Below are 17,187 nucleotides of genomic sequence, written 5' to 3' on the forward strand. Positions count from 1 at the left end.
CAGAGACTAGAAGAGCAGCTGATGAAGCTGGAAGTTCAAGCCACAGATCGAGAGGAGAACAAACAAATTGCCTTGGGGACCTCCAAACTCAATTATCTGGACCCTAGGATCACAGTGGCTTGGTAAGTGTTGGGCCTGTGTAGAGCTCCTGCTGTTGGTTAAGGAAAGGCAGAGAGTCTCTTGGAGTATTGCCAGCTCCTTCATGCCGTGTCTAGGAGAGCCTACAGCTCTGGTTGCTGAGCCCTGTCTACAGGTACTTGGAATAGCCAAGGTACCCCATGGGCACATTAGGATAGCAGCCCATGCCTGCTTTAGAGATCTCTGAGATAAAGAATGAGGTGATAAAATAAAGTCCTTGAATATTTTAGTGCACCAGAAAGCTCTGGACCCCCTGCTATGGGATATCATTGAGCTAGACTAATCTCCTTTGTTGTCTCCATATTTATTTGTTTGTTTCTTTATTTTTTAATTTCTTGCAGGTGCAAAAAATGGGGGGTCCCAATTGAGAAGATTTACAACAAAACCCAGAGGGAGAAGTTTGCTTGGGCCATTGATATGACTGATGAGGACTATGAGTTTTGACCAGTCTCGGCAGGGGTTCTGTGAAAAGGAACAGTGTGGTTTGGGGAAGATGGATAAACTGAGCCTCACTTGCCCTCACACCCGAGGGAGAGGCCACAAGTCTTAACAAACCAACATCTTTGCAAAAAGATAGACCTGGAGATACTATAAGGGAGAGCTGAGCCAGTTGTCCTATGGACAACTTATTTAAAAATATTTCAGATATCAAAATTCTAGCTGTATGATTTGTTTTGAATTTTGTTTTTACTTTCAAGAGAGCAAGTGGATGGGAATTTGCCAGCATCCTGCCAGGCAAATTCAGCTTTGCTGCAATGTTTGGATTCTCTCAGCTACTGTATGTGAAGTCTGATTATATTGGTGCGTTTTTACAGTTAGGGTTTTGCAATAACTTCTATATTTTAATAGAAACAAATTCCTAAACTCCCTCCTCTCCCCTATTTCAGGAATTTAAAATTAAGTAGAACAAAACAAAAACCCAGCGCACCTATTACAGCTGTCATTCTATCGTCATGGGAATCAGTTTTCATTAAACTTGAAGCAGTTGTGACATCGGCAGTGTTTTGGTTCAGACACCTATTCACAGNAAAGCATGATGGGAAAATATTTCCTGACTTGAGTGTTCCTTTTTAAATGTGAATTTTTATTTCGTTTTAATTATTTTAAAATATTTAAGCCTTCTTCTTGATCTTAAAGATCGTGTAGCTTGGGGTTGGGGAGGGATGAAGGGCGAGTGAGTCTAAGGATAATGTAATAATCAGTGACTGAAACCATTTTCCCATCATCCTTTGTTCTGACCATTCTTTGTACCCTTTAAGAGATCCATCTTTTTCTTTGGAAACCCCAGTCTTTCATTTGAAAGATGTTATTGTATAAAAACTTCCACAGGTCAATAAATTTAGAGGAAAATGAGCATTTGGTCCAAGAAAAACAAAAACCAAAACAAAACAAAAAGAAAAATAATCAAGATTTTAGGGCTTTTATTTTTTCTTTTGTAATTGTGTAAAAAATGGAAAAAAAACATAAAAAGGAAAATTTTAATGTGAAGACTTTTTTTTTGCTATAATCATTAGTTTTAGAGGCATTGTTAGTTAGTGTGTGTGCAGAGTCCATTCCCACATCTTTCCTCAAGTATCTTCTATTTTTATCATGAATTCCCTTTTAATCAACTGTAGGTTATTTAAAATAAACTCCTACAACTTAACGGAAACTTAGCGTCTGCCTGTTTGTGAATGAGGCCCCAGGCCAGAGTAAAGACTCAGGGATGAGATTTAGTGCAATTCATGGTCTATTCATTCAGATCAGCAAGGGTCGGTCCCTCCCAATGGGAAGATGGTATGGGCTTGTCCTAGAAGTACATGTGTCCTGATGTGGAATAAAGAGTATCAGTTTCCATCCCTAAAGATAGCCCCAGAAAGCAAGGGAGTATACAATAAACCGCTAGGAACTTCCTAAGCCCAGTGTGGGCAGTGCCGACTGAGTGGGACAGCCTTGTTTATTTGAGAAACAATCTTAGAGAGCTTTCCATGTGTACGGAACAGAAACAGGATAGCTTGCTTATATGGTCAAACCTCCAGTCTGTACTGAGTATAAGAGCTCAGAAGCCTCTCAGATGGAATGAGGATTCTGCATTGATTGATTGAAGGACTTAACTGTTAACTGTAACAAGCCCAGAGCTCTGGATACCCCAGAGTAGCCATAATCCCTACCAAGTGTTCCTTCTGTTACCCTAAGTCTGAAATTCAAGATGAGAAACTGAACTCCAGACTAAAGGGAAGGTCTGAAGGGCCCACACCTGAGCTTGCTGGCATACGCAATCTATTCAGAACCACCTTTCTTAATGGTCTGAGTTATCACTATGCTGGGACCACAGCAGCAAACTCTTGGTCCCTTGAAGCTTGAACTTCATTGGCTATTGAAGGCAGCACTTACTCCTGACAATAAAAACAGTATAACCATCACTGTTTGGAACCAAGAACATTATAGTCAGGTGTTTTTGAATTCTGTAGTGTTAGAGTTAGCCAGATGGAATGTTAAAATGGGAGGCCTTTGGTAACCAACCAATAACTCTCTGGCTGGTAGCTGGTAAGAAATGAACCTTAGTTTTGGAACCTGGTAACAAAGATAACACAGCAAATAGCAAAGTGCATTCCAGGCAGTGGTGGCAGGCCTCTAAGGAAAGCCACAGAGCACACACGAATCTCAGCTGATCCTGACTGGGACTGAGAAGAGGCTGCCAAGATTGGGGCACCAGTGGACTATGGGGGAGCTGATGACTTTTAGAAGTATATAAGGCTTGCGCTTAGAGAATGGGAGTAAACCTGTCATCCTTGATGACCCAGCACATCTCAATTGTAGCCCATTATGCAAGAGCAGAAGCCAGATGGGCAACATCTGGGAAACCCCTGTCTGTGGGCAAAGGGCAGTGCTTGTATGTGGCACCAAGCTACACATCACCCACACTCTTGCCATCTGTGCAGCAAGTGCACTGTCCCTTCCAAAAGCTGGGACCTAACAACTGACACACTAAAAAGTGAAAAGAGACACTTCACACACACACACCAGCCACAACCTCTCTTCAGTTTCACAATCAAGTACCTGCGATGAGTCACCCACTGCACTGTCTGTCCCCACCCTCTGCATCCAGTGTCTGCCACAACCCCCTTCCTGGGTTCTAACCCTGGTCACCAGTGACCAAGCAACAAGGAGAGAATGCAGTCTTCATTCACCATCTTGCCTAAGCTCTTTTTGGGTGGAATTGAATGCTGTTACTTTACATGCCATAAATGCAACATTTTAATAAATGATTTTTAGTAACTGCTGACAAGTTCATCCATCATCATGGGTCAGTTTTAGATCACTTTTCATCCCTCACGCCCATTTGCAGCTATTCTGCACTCCCATATGCATCCTCCACTGGTCTCAGGTTTATTCTCTAAACATGTCTTATGGACGTTTTATTTGAAAGAGCTCATGGTATATGTCCACCCCTTGTAGAAGTGCCTCTCTGGCTCCTGCAATGTCACCCAGTTTCACTCCTATTACTGTCAGGCTGTTTGTTGCTGAGACACCTTTAATGTAGCTGCCATGGTCCTTCTCTTTTCATGTAGCCGATGCAATCACACTCCTGAGCTCTGCACGCACGGTCAGCCACACACTTCTGCAGGATATCCACAAAAACCTCTGGAGGACAGCTCAGGACTCGCTGTTCTAACCCTGTTGGGGTCTGGGTTTCCTGTGTGTGAAAAGCACCTCACTGAACCAGGCAGACTCAGCCCTTGGCCCTTCCTTCCAAGCTCATATCTAGTAATTTGTCAACTTAGAAATTCTTTCCTAAATACTTGTACCACATATAGGCATTTTCCCAATTTTTAAAATTTCTTAAATGTTTTAAACATTTTTTTTTCTAGGAAGAACTTTTATTTCATCCCAAGCAGATCCCTCCTGTAAGACATTTTCAATTAGTTTGGAACAAAAGAGCACTTCTTGGAGAACATATTGCCCTGAAATGACCTCAGTCAAGCTGGTGTTGGATGCTTATAAGTAGTCTCCTGACGAATCAGTAAACGGGGGGGGGGGGGGGGGAAGATTTAACAGACTTTCCCCACAACCCTAAGCAAGCAGCCTTTTTGAAATTACCATATAGATTTTTTAGGTTAAATGATTATGCTGTACTTATATATTTTAAAAAAGTTTTCAGAGACAATATTCCTGGAAAACAAGTGCTCATCAGTGCAGAGGCTGGGGCTAGTGGTGCAGGCCAGAGGCAGGGCCCGTGGCCCTGGGGTCTGCCGGTAACACTGTAAAACCACCACCACCAAAACCGTCAATGTAACCAATTCCCAAAGTTGGGCGGAGGCTCACTATACTAACTGCCATGCCTGCACTTACATTGGAGAATCCTTTTAGCTGGGCAGTGGTGGCGCACGCCTTTCATCCCAGCACTGGAGAGGCAGGGGCAGGCAGATCTCTGAGTTTAAGGCCAGCCTGGTCTACAGAGTGAGTTCCAGGACAGCCAGAGCTATACAGAGAAACCCTGTCTCAAAAACCAAAAGAGAGAGAGAATGAGAGTCCTTATAACATGTTTAAATTAAGGCAATTATGCTTAAATTAAAATTCCCAGTGACAGTAGATCTGCCCTGTATACTGTCTGGGTAGAAGCTACAAGGAGTGTATTTTTCAAACTCAAACTTCACACGTAAGATGGGTGCATCTTAGGGCTAGAGAGATGCTTAAGGGGTTAAGAACACTTGTTACTCTTGCAGAGGATTGGTGTTTGGAACCTAACAACTACATGGTGGCTCACAGCCAACCAAGTAACAATTCCAGGTGATCCAATAATCTCTCCTGAGCACTGTGCCCCGGGCACACAACTGGTGTGCATATGTATACACAGGCAAAGCATTCATACACAATTTTTAAAAGGTGGGTACAACTTATGTGTAAATTATTCTTCAATAAGTCTGGGCTTTCAGAAGCAGGGAGGACGATGGCTTTGATAACATTGGATGGTTCTCTCATGGTGAAAAAGACAGACTCAAGGCTGGAGAGATGGCTCATCAGATAAGAGCACTGACTGCTCTCCCAGAGGTCCTGAATTCCCAGCAACCACATGGTGGCTCACAACCACCTGTAATAATATCTGATGCCCTCTTCTGTTGTGCCTCAAGACAGCAACAGCGTACTCATCTATAATAAATGAATAAATCTTTAAAAAGAGAAAAAGACACTCAAAGATTCATGCAAAGTTTACTGATAGGACTGAATGGAGGGAATCAATATTTATAAATAGTTTTTAACAGTCCTATTCAAAGTATACATGTGCCACTGAACACATACTTGGCATTTTAATCATTCATCTTTAAACCTTTGTACTTCCTTTGCAGAAACACTCCACAAAATACCTTGGGGTGACCTTATTGTGAAAGGAATATTAACCTCATTTGGAGAGGCTGTTTTTCATGAATACACAGCACCTCTCACTTTGTTCTCTTTCCACAATCACTAAAAAATCTAGATAAGGTCCTTCTTGCTCCCTGTGCCTTTGTAAGACAGAGCATGGCCTGTAGACATTTCTGTAGCCACTTCTGGAACAGGCTTGCTGTGTTCTTGCCCTGCTGAGATCTTCTAGAAGGCACAGTAGGGATGTGTGCTAGAAGAAAGGGTGAGAGAGTAAAAGCAAGTCCATGCTGGTCTCAGTTTCCCCTGTCTTCAGTACCGCATGCTTGACCTCGGTGAAACAAGCACTGTACCGGCCGTTCCTGGCTGAAGAGAGCTAGTGGGAACAGTGAGGCAGCCAGGGCGGGGGACAGAAGTAGTTGTTGGGAACTGTTGGCACAGATGGGAGTTATGGAGGTTTTGTTTTACAAGACAGGGTTTCTCTGTGTAGCCCTGGCTGTCCTGGAACTTGCTCTGCAGACCAGGCTGGCCTCAAACTCATAAAGATCTGCCTGCCTCTGCCTCCCAAGTGCTGGGATTAAAGGTGTGCCACCACCACCCAGCAGGTACGATTTTTAACTTGAGTAAAAACAAACAAAACCCCTAAAGTTCCTTTAAGGGACTGAGAATACAACTGTCTTAAGGAAAGGAGCCCGGAGGTTATGATGTCAGAAGGGGTGGAGCCCTAGATAGGTTTGCAGGTCAGAGGACAAGGGCTTATACTGCAGGTTCACTGAGCTGTGCACCTAGGAGTGCTTGCTGTGTGTTCAGTTAACAGCAGAGGAAATAAGGGACGGAGCACAGCTTGATGAATGGATTAAGCAGACACTTCAAGTCTTTGTCTCCCTCTGTGAACGGAACATCACTATGCTTTGAAATGATGACTTCTAGAGTCAATCATTATAACGAACAAACGTGTGTTAGCACTTGGTACTAGCCTGCTAAGAATGCCCTCTGTTATTTTAATCACATACATAGTCATGTGAGAATATTTTCTTATAATTTAATTCCAGGAAAATGTCATTCCCTTTCCACAGAACTAGTTAGCAAACATTGAGAGTCACTACTTTAGCTACTATAGAGCGCAGCCACATCTGCCTCTTAATCGCAGCAGCTCCATTACCACTTCAACCATATTGTGATTGCCCTTATAATCACAGCTCCCATTTCAACCACACAGCATTTTTGTCCTTTTGTGTTTAAGTGCCCTCTATTTTTCCTAAAGAGCTTGGTGCAGTGATGCCCACTGGATGTCTCAATTCTTGGGAGGCTGGGGAGGCCTCAAGTTTAAGGCCTACAAGCAAGACCATACCTGAAGAAAAATGCAGTGAACATAGCAGTGTACCTGCTTCCTGTTCAAGGAAAGACTTGTCATCACTTCTGGAAGAAGTGTAAATAGAAATCCAGCTGCCAGCCTGTCAGATCACAAAGAGCCAGGAGGCTGAGAATGAACGTTTTGCAGAACAATGAACATCCATTCCAGGATAGCACTGCACAACACAGTTCCCTGGAAGTTGTCTGAGGCTGTTCCCACTCCCATCTCCTTCCTGTTGCCTCCACAGTGCTGACCTTAGGGCTGCTCCCTAAAAAGTATCCTACCCACTAACCTATCAGAGACAGCACCCTAAAACAAATTCCAACCCAGCCGGGAAGCATAGTAGCTCACATTTTTAATCCCAGCAAGGCTGAGTGGCTGAGTCAGGAGAACAGCTAAATTCAAGATGAGCCTGGCTTTGACAAACATGTACAAGATAACTAAAAACAGAAAACAGAGACAGTGAGGTAGTTCTGTGGGTAAAGGTACTTGCTGCTAAACCTGGTGGCCGGAATTCTATCTCTAGGACCCACATGGTAACTGTAAATAAAGAAGCTCACAATATGCTTACTACTGTTCTAAGTAGTTATTAAATGCAATGTGAGCTCAGGCCCACAGGCCAGAGGGGCAGCTGGGCAGTCTTTCCTTGACTCTAGGAACAGGCTTGGTATAAGCTAAGGCTGAAGCATGAGTGTTGCCTGAAATAAGCCCTAATCTGGGCTAGTCTGGGTGACGTCACAGGCAAGTGCCTTGTGTGGGGGCTAGAGCACCTCCCAGACAGCACAAATGTATATACATTACCAGTGACACCTACGCATCCTTATATATGCTGAGCTGGGGGAAGCCCATACTGGCTACACCCTGTGTGTGCCCTACTTTTCCCAAACTTCCTTTGGTAGAAGGAGACACCTAAGGCCTGGGAAGCTAGGAAGAGGAAATGAGGCCCTGTTTCCCAATTATAGGCCTGGCAAACAAATTGCTGTTGGAAGAAAATCATGGAGCCCCTGGGGGCTGGGGGTGGGGTCTTGTTACAGACACAAAAGCAAAAAAGGTTTGGGCTGAACACAAAAAGTTCTCAGAAAATAGAATTTTAAAGCATACTGCAGCCTCTAGGCTGCTGGAGTTGGCACAGAAGCTCAACAATGATTACAACATTTTAAGAGAATGCCTCCTGAGAGAACCGGCCAGACCAGGCAGACAGGGAAAGGCCCTGTTCATCTCCATCTGCCCTCTCTGTCTGATCATCCTGGCTGGCCATTCTCCACCACTGAGTAAAAACCCCAGGGCCTTTGCACATGCTGTTATTCTTACCTGGAAAGTACTTTCCTCCAGCCCTCCCTTCAAAATACATATGTCCATCTTTTTACACCATTTGGCTCTCTTGAAGTCCTACAGACATAGACACAGATCCTCTTACTTAATGATTGGCCAGCTAGCCAATGGCCACTAGGATTACCTCTCACCCAGTGGGCTCTCTTGTGGAACACAGACACTCAGGTTCCCACTTATTACATAGCCTGACTTCAAGTCATGGGGCTCTGAAACCTTGATTAGAAGATAATTAGGATCATGAGTTGTGCAAGCCTCAAGTCCAGTTTCCGCCTACATCAGAGGCCTGTCACTAGGTGGCAGTCAGTCTATCTCAACTCCCCAGTCCCTCAGGACAAAGCTCCTCAGTGATATAGAGAATTGGGACGTTCTTGAGACCACCCTCAAGGGAAATATACATTGGTTACTATTTGCCTGGCAAAGCAAAGGTGGCCCAGGTGGGTGGGTTGTCCAAAACCATACATCACAAATTCTAGTCTCAGGAATCCCAGGGGAGCTTTCCTGCAAGTGGATGTTGTGTGGGACTTCTCACCTCTGACATGCAGATAGCTGTCCAGAGCTGCAGGGTAGCTGTCCAACTAACTGTCTGCTCATCTTTGGCCAGACGGCAGGATCAAAGGATGCCCTCGGGTTTACCCGTGCTGTTCAGAGAACGGCTTTTGGAAGATTGATTTTAAAGTTATTTAACCGTCACAGACAAGTGTCATGTCTGGAGAATAGAGACAAAGTCAGCAGTGAGAGATGAAGCAGGAGAGGCAGGGAAGGCAAGACAGGACTGCTGGGCCACGAAGCTGTGCTGATTTGAAGCACAGTGGGAATTCACGTACGCAATTTCAAAGGCTTTAGTGGTAAATTCTGAAGCACAGATGCAGGCAAGACCCAAGAGGATAGTGTACACAGAGAGAAGAAGGGTCCTCAGGATCGTGCATAGAGTAGAGAGAACCCCAAAGGCAGGAGGGAAGAGCCTCAGTGGATTACTTAGGGATGAGGGAGAGAAGAAAACAGGTTCCTGGCAAGGTGTGGGGTCTTCCAAATTCAGGAGTTCACTGCCATACAGAGAAGGTGTAGCGGGTGAAAGGGGCCATGTGATGAGGATGGCAAGCAAGGCTGTGGCGCAGATGACGAGATGCCTGGGTCGGGAGGTCAGGGGAGACCCAGGATTGGGGTCACCTGTGTCTGCACAGAGGGGAAGCCACCCTGCAACTGGCTCAGCACTGAGTCCAGAGGAAAACGAGGCAGAGGACAAACCAGAGCTTCGGAGACTATGTGCAGGTAGGGCGCGGGCGGAGCGTGAGGAGGGCAGAGGACCACGCGAGAGGCCTCGAAGGCCACCGGACCCGCGTCCGAGGGTCTGAGAGCCCTGTCTACACCTGCGTGGCCCCTTCCCCAGAGGCCACACTCCAAGGCCACCCTAGGACCCGTCCGCTCAGCCCTTGCAAAAGACGTCTGCGCAGAGGGGGCGTGACAGGCGTGCTGTCACTCACGACCCGTTAGCCAATCCAGGGGTGCGCCCCTCCCCGGAGAGGGTGCGCGGAGGGCCCGCCCCCGCCGCCACCGCGGGTGTGAGGAGGCCAGGCTGGCGCGGCTCCCTCCGCCCGGCAGCCTTGCCAGGTAACCGGGTTCGGCGGGAGGGCTGGGGGTCGCGCAGCCCCCTCGCTCCCTGGGAGGCGTGCACACTGCCGCGGCGGGTCCCGTGTGGGCCGGAGGCCCGTGCGCGCGTCGGACAGACGGGCCGCAGCCTGTGGGCGGGGTTGCGTGCGTGACGGGCGGCCGTGCCCCGCGTTGTGTGTCAGGCCTGCGCGGGGAAAGCTCGGCCGAACCGAGGTGTCCAGGTCCGCCCGCTGCGGCCTGCCCCGGGTCGCGGGGCGCAGGCGCGGCGGTGGGCGGGGGTCGTCCCCAGGAGCGCCTTTGTTCCCGGCGCGCTGAGGGCGGAGCCTCGCCCCGTCCCGCCCCCGCGCTCAGTCCCCGCCCCGCGTCCGCCCGCAGGAGCTGCCACCGGGTCCCGCTCGCCTCCCCGGCCGCCGCCGCCGCCGCCTCCGCCTCCGCCGCCCCGGGCCCGCCGGCTTGCGTCGCCGAGGTCGCTGCAGCATGGCTGGCGTCGCGACCCCCTGCGCCAACGGCTGCGGGCCCGGCGCGCCCTCCGAAGCCGAGGTGCTGCACCTCTGCCGCAGCCTCGAGGTGGGCACCGTCATGACTTTGTTCTACTCCAAGAAGTCGCAGCGGCCAGAACGGAAGACCTTCCAGGTCAAGTTGGAGACGCGCCAGATCACATGGAGCCGCGGCGCGGACAAAATCGAGGGGTCCAGTAAGTGCGCCCCCACTCTGGCCTGCCTCGCGCCTGCCCGCCTCCCAAACACTTGGGCAAACTTTCGGGCCTCGCGCCTGGCGCCCCGTCTCCGCCCAGTCCCTGGTGGTCACTCTGGGGCGGGTGGAGGGGGGCATCCGGGTCTTGGATCACCTGATAGGACACCCCCTCCCCCAGCAGGGGGGGAGCGTTCCAGGCACTTTGCCCTGAGGCCTAAGAGTCCTCACTGGTTGGACAAGTGGAGTGGGATTCCGGCCCTTAAAATCAGGCGGCTGTCAGTGGCTGTGAGGGGAAGCCAAGACAGGCACCCCCTCATCCAACCTGAGAACCTGGGGAACCGACAAGATCTTCCTGCCCACTGCCATTTCTCCAGAGTGTGCTGTCTGTGAAAACTCTTAAGAGCTCCGGGATGGGCTTATTGGCGCAAGAACCTTTGGAATCCTCATGTAGAACTTAGGCAGATGTTGGAGTAGGGCTGGTTGTGGAGCAGAGCGGGCCTACTCATCTCCCACTTGGAGATAGGGAAGAACGTGGTTCTTTGGGAGGGTGGGGTACGAAAGCTAAAACAGTGACTGCTTCCCCCTCTCCATGTCCCGTGGATGCTTTTTGTGTGTGTCCCAGATCTGAATTTTGGAGGTCCATGGTGCTAGGCAGCCATCCAAAGCTAGAGCCAGGGTTCCTGGTCCAACTCCCAGGCTCCTTTGCCCTTGCAGCATATAACAAGGAGCTTGCATTCAGAAAGGTTCCCTGGCCTTGGTTTTTGAGGTCCAGCCCTTTGTGTTGGATGTTCTAGTGACCACAGGGTAGCCCAGAGTTGCTCCTCTGGTTTCCTGTCGTAGCCTTCCCAGACCTGAGTTTGGTGGGTTTACACACAAGTCTCTGGTGGCAGTAGTAAGTCGGGGGTTTTGAGAAACCTCGGCTCTTTCTGATAGTCATTTTCCTCGGTGTGAGGCAGGATGAGAAGATGATGTCTTTGCAAGATGATGTCTTTGATGGCTTTGAGATGTTTCTTACAAGAAGCCCCAAAGAGTCTATGGTTGAAGAGACCTAGCCTAAGAGCCAGGTCTGTGTTAGAGAAGGGGGGGTGGTGTCAGGAAGTAACACCGGAGAGAAGGTCCCACAGATCTTCCTGGGGATGGTGTACATGTGTGTAGATGGGTGAGGAGATGAGGAGGAAGGACGGTTTCTGTGGTAAGACAGCCATCCTCAACTACAAACTTCAGGTCTGACAGAATTTGCCCTTAACCATCACCAGTGGCCATCAGCCCTGTCCTCCGCTGGCAGAACATTTCAGTGATTTTCAGTGTTGGGGGATGGAACTGCAGACAGTTCCGATAGTCCTGAGACACCACTCAGACATCAGGTTGCAGGCATGGCATTTTACGTTTGTAGTATTTCCTGTGTTTTAGTGGTGGCATTAGTTCCCCAGTAGCTAGCTCTTGGTAACAGCTGCACTGTAAACCGTGTGTGTAGCCCAGTGGTGGAAGACAGCTATGCATTTGAAGCCAGTATGTTAGTGTACGTCACCCAGCCAGGTGCTTTCCCTCTCGGAGCCTTGGTTCCTCTGTAAGTTAGAAGAAGTATATTTACTATAAATGGTCACTTTTGGAAGTGAGATAGTTGGTGTAAAGTAAGCAAACTAAATATGTAATAGATGCGAGCAGAGACGTTACAGAAGTTTAAGAACCAGTTATTAGTAGCAGTAGCTATGGTAGATGCTTGTCCTCCTAGACCCTGGGATGGGGCTTCTGAGGGAGGTCTAATGTGGCTGATAGAAAAAGAAAGGGTTCTGAGGGAGGAGGGCCGAGAGAGGGTCCCGTTCTCCTTAATTCATTACCCAGGAAAAAAGAGGAAACACTTGTTTTGCCGTACAGCGTTTACTCTTCTGTTCACCTGTCATGTAGATTGAGTTTCTGTAGAGAACATGTTTGGAGTTTTGTACATTGGATGTCATTGTGAGTTGGGGCCTGGACAGAAAGAAGGGACTTAGAGACAGAACCATCCAGTCCGTTTTGTCTCACTTGGGTCTTTGAGGATGGGTGGCAGGAATACAGAGGACGTCACCTTTCAGACCCACAAAAGTCACCCAGAGATATGCATGTTTTCATTGGGCCCGGCCCTGTGATTTTTGGAGTCCAGAATGAAGGCTGCAGACTAGCCTGTGTGGACTTCACACCTTGTAAATGGAGCCCACCACCGAAGCCCTGCCCCACTTCTGCTGGAATGCACCTCACTGCCTTTGTGGGTTCCCAAACCTGCAGCCTCCTGCAGATTGTGAAAAGGATTGAGTTGCCAGCTGGGTCCCCTACTGTCTGGTCTCTTGTTCAGATGCCTCAGGTATTTGACTTTTTGCTGATAACCTGCCTGCCCTCAGGGTGCTCACGGAACAGAAGGATGGGCTGACTGCCATTTCCTAAATCTTGAGTTCTCTCACTGTGACACTTGTGAAACTAGTTAGCACCTTCTGATGTCTAAGGCAGCGGTCTGGCTTGAGAAGTGCTTTGCTGCTGTTTGGTTGTGTGACTGAAGTCAGGCTGGTGTCTGGCATTTATGTTGCAGAATTTAATGAGTTAAAAGCAGCCATAGACTTCCTGCCCAGTGCTAAACAGACTTTTCACTCTGACTGCAGGCTAGTCCTCAGAGGACTCTGCTCCCAGGTTGTGTTGGTGGTAGGCCTTGGGCTCCTGTTTTCTGTAGCCTTTGATGCCCCTTGTGAAGAGAAACCTCCATGTTTAGGTGGTATTTACAGGCAGAGACCTCCATCTTCATCAAAGATGCCTTCCTAGGCTTTGGCTCCGTAGCTTTCCATATGTAATGCCTGTAGTGAGATAGCTCAGACCTATTCTTAGTGAGGTTGTCCAGTTAGGGACCACTGTTGGCATAGTAGCTCCAGTAGAGACTCTAAAGCTATGCTGTTATTGTGGTGAGGATTGCAGTACCAAGGGGCTGGCTCTGAGGGTAGGTCCGTGGCACCTAAGAGTTGTCTGCACGTGTCCCTCAAGGATTCCTTTTTGCTGGTCCACAGTGAGAGAGCAGCAGAAAGCATGCACCTGGGTCTCCAGAGCCAGCCGTTCCCGCCATGTGTTTCCTCTTTGACTATCATTTTTCCAGGGGAAGTTAGACCTCTTAGTGTTTTCTTGGCACCTCCGGCTTGACTGCTGTGAGAGTTTTCGGGTCCCCTGAACCTGCTTCATAAATGACTAGCAGAGATGAGCAAACACAGTACCAGGAAGCCTAACACCCCAGCTTTTCCCTGGGACTTTGTGTCTGGAAGGGGGAGGTCTGCATAGATGCACATAGACTTGAGTTGGAGTTTAAAGAGCTTGATCACATTGCTTCAAGTGGCTCTTTGGAATTATGGGCATTTATTTGTTCAGTAAATATTGTTTGTACACCCCTTATTTGACCTGCGGAGGAGACAAGACCAGAATGCAGTGATGAGAAGAAAGGGCTGAGCGCAGAGTAGTAAAGCCCTGGGCAGTGAACGCACACTGGCTGCAGCTCGCCTGCTCTGTGACCTCCAACGGGCTACGTGTCCTTCTGAGCTTTTCATCTGTTCACAGCACCGACGTCACAGTTCCTAATGAGGTTTGGAGGAGTGTTTGTGTAAAGTACTTGGCAGTTAGGGTGCTGTGGTGACCGTGCTTAATGTGTGGAATCCGACAGGAGAGAAATAGGATCGAGTCCCCAAGAGGGCCAGGTTAGAATAGATGTGTCTGTTGTGGTCAGGGGCTGGTGCCTGGCCACCAAGTTCTTTGATGAAGGGCATGAAGCTGCAGTTCTCAGCAGGGAGGGCTTCTGTGATCAGGGCTTTCTGCTACCTTGGGTATTGGTGTAGAGAGAAGGCAGTTGGCTGAGAGTGGCTGCTTGGACATCAGGGTTTGTCTCTAAGCCAGTTCAGCACTTGAGTTGGCCTCGCTGTCTGAATGATAGGGGAGGCCCAGTCTTCCAGGAAGTGCTGTGACACAGCCCAGAATGGTAGGGCTACATCCGCTTCTGTTAACTCAGTGTCTCTTCTCACTCTCTCCTTTCCTATGGAAAGGGTTTCAAGGTCAGTGTACCCTTCACTGAATACACTGGAGGAAGTGCCCGAGGTCATAGACGCCTGCTGTGGAGTCTTGCTCTTAGGAGACTGACTCTCCCTTCTCTCTCACGGGGAGAGGCCAGTGTGCACCTCAGGAGAGTCTTTGGAGAGGTGTTGGGGAGGAGGACACGAGTGTTCTGGTGTACCACGTAGCCTTGTAGAGTGCTCCATGACCTTGGATAATGACCAGGGAAAGCCTTAGTGTCCTTGGGAGCCAACCCTGCCCTCCTGGTAACTGAGCTGTGGACACCCAAATGTGTGGCCAGAGGCAGTGTGTCCTTGTGACCCTGGGTAAGTTACTTTCTATAGAACAATTCTTAGCCAGGTACGGCAAGTTCAAGGCCATCTTGGCTACATACTGAGTTACATGTAGACCAGTCTGGGCTGCAGAGTGAGTTCAGTCTCGAAAACCAAAAAGCAGACAAAAAAATTTTTTCCTTCTCATGGAGTTGGCAGGTTAATTAATGAAGTGAGATTGCATCTAAGCATGAGGTGTCTGAGAAATGACCAGCAGCACATGTGACACCTGGGGCCCTGAGTCGCGCCTTCCCTTTGCACTCTAGTTAGTTGACGGCAGAGTTCTGCTGTCCACTGGGGTGTGGCTGGAAGCCTATTGTCTCCTTGAGGTTGGATGCAGAGGAGGAAGGATCTAGTGTTTGAGTAACATGCATTGTGAGCTCTCATCCACTGCAATGGCTCTGTGCTTCCAGAGAAAGCAGGAGTTAACTGTCCCTGTAAGGAAACAAAGGTCCCAGCAGTGAAGTCACGGAGCATAGTTTAAGTGTGGGATTTCTGATTTTTGCTATAGTATTGTTTATTTTCCTACTCTAGGGTGTAACTGTAAGGTGGACTGTTGTGTAGATACTTGACCTCTGTTCTCTACTATGGTCACATGGGTTTGCCCAGCCCAGGCTTTCATCAGTGGACAAGCTAGACTCAATGCCGCTATACCACTCTCAGTTTTGTCCTGGGCATGGTCCTTAGATGGATCCTAGGTACTGTCCAATGTGGAGGCCAGAGCACCTCATCTCTGGACTTACTCTACTAGTCCATGGTAACAGCCTATCAGTACCTCTACAGAGAGAGGGTCACAGGGTTCCAGGTGAAGCAAGAAGCACCTTCCCAGGCTCCCCTCATAACAGAGTCCAGCGTACCTCCATTTCTGTGTCCCTATATCCATCCATCAGGTGTCAGGTGGGCCTAGGTGCTGTGCTGGGCACACCTAGGTGCTGTGCTGGGCACACCTAGTAGGGTGGGGTTTCCTCTACTTCTGCCACTTTATGTATGGTAGCACTCAACTAGGTTGCCTTCATGCCAGCCTAGCCACTTTCTTTAAAAAGGAAGGGAGGGGAGAGGCTGGAGAGATGGCTCAGTAGACTGCTCTTCCAGAAGCCCCAGGTGTGATTCCTAGCACAGTCATCTGTAACCTTAGTCCTAGCAGGAAATCTGATGCCCTCTTCTGACCTCTGTAGGCACTCATACAGTCATGTGTTCAGGCAAATAATCATATGTATAAAGTAAAAATAAATCTCAATAAAAAAGAACTGTGGCTTCCTTGAGCCTCACTGGATCACTGAACAAGCAAGGTGCCACGCGTGCTCTGGCTTCTCACTGTGGAAAGCACTGTAGAGTCTCGTAGTGAGCATACAGTTAAGGCTGAAACAGCCAGACAAATAATTACAGGGTGTGGTGAGCGCTGTGAAGGAAGCAAGCATAGGCCGGCCGCTCTGTCCGAAGGATGGTTGAGGGCATGCTGCAAGGACAAAGGCCCCAACCGACTTTTGGTGGCATAAAGGCTCATTTGTCCTTTCTGTTACATATACCATGCATCTAAGCCACATCACTTAGAGTCTTTGGAGGGTGACCTCAGTGGTCTAGGTCAGGTCTGTAGTGTCGAACTGAATGGACACTGTGGGCAGAGTAAGCTAGAGAGGGATTTGGAGTCGAGTGGCTAGAAAGGAAAGGTTTCTCTGTAAAGCTGGGTATAGCGTGTGTGACCTTTGAGAGATAGCATTTAGACTCTGAAACTCTTCTATAATGCCCCTCTTAGCCTTGCTTGAGTCCCCTGAGCATCATCTGTTGTGATCTTAGTGTTTCTCCTGTAGCCTCAGAATCAGAGATTCTTATAGCATCTTATTATGGTTGCTCCCACAGCTCCAGAGAACTGGAAACCCAGGCTCCTAGAAGCTTCCAGAGAATCTGTTTTTGGCCCCCTGAGAGCAAGAAGTACTGGGCCATGAGCTGAGTGTATGGCGAGTTGGTGGGCACCATGGGGTTGATCTCAGGAGTCTCTACCTGCATTCCTGGCTCAGCCCTTGGTGCTCTCATGTTCTCCTTTCAAGAAGAGGTCTGAGGTAGTGCTGGGCTAGCCTTTGAGAGGCTGTAGTAGCTTTGTGCCTGGCACAAGTAGCGCACTTTACTCTCACCTCCCAGGAACCAGGCCCATCCTGGGGGAAGCAGGGAGGGGCTCCTTTTTATAGCCGCATAGAGGCTTTGTGTATAGGCTCTGCTGCTTCCTTCCGGCTCCTGCCCTTCCCTTGTTGGCCAGAGGCCCTTGCTTCAGCAAAATTCAGGAGTAAATGGGCGAGGCTTTCTCCAGCAGAAGACTGGCATCTCCTCTATTGAGCCCAGGTCTGG

General features: G+C 48.8%; 1 protein-coding gene and 1 long non-coding RNA gene across 2 annotated transcripts in view; both read left to right on the forward strand.

Annotated features, from left to right (window-relative positions):
• Nucleotides 1-6: 6 nt before the first annotated feature.
• LOC115029753 lies at nt 7-1,789 on the forward strand. The gene is made up of 2 exons (XR_003835317.1): nt 7-122; nt 480-1,789. It is a non-coding gene; the product is annotated as an uncharacterized LOC115029753 (long non-coding RNA).
• A 7,915-nt stretch (nt 1,790-9,704) lies between these two features.
• Nucleotides 9,705-17,187, forward strand: part of Plcg1 (phospholipase C gamma 1) — a 31,829-nt gene continuing 24,346 nt past the window's right edge. Inside the window, exons 1-2 of the mRNA XM_021156992.2 lie at nt 9,705-9,772; nt 10,148-10,466. Of these exons, the coding sequence (XP_021012651.1) occupies nt 10,250-10,466 (217 nt within the window). The 5' untranslated portion in view covers nt 9,705-9,772; nt 10,148-10,249. The remainder of the gene's footprint in view (nt 9,773-10,147; nt 10,467-17,187) is intronic.

The sequence above is a fragment of the Mus caroli genome, chromosome 2, assembly GCF_900094665.2.
Source record: "Mus caroli chromosome 2, CAROLI_EIJ_v1.1, whole genome shotgun sequence".
NCBI classification, from domain to species: Eukaryota; Metazoa; Chordata; class Mammalia; order Rodentia; family Muridae; genus Mus; species Mus caroli.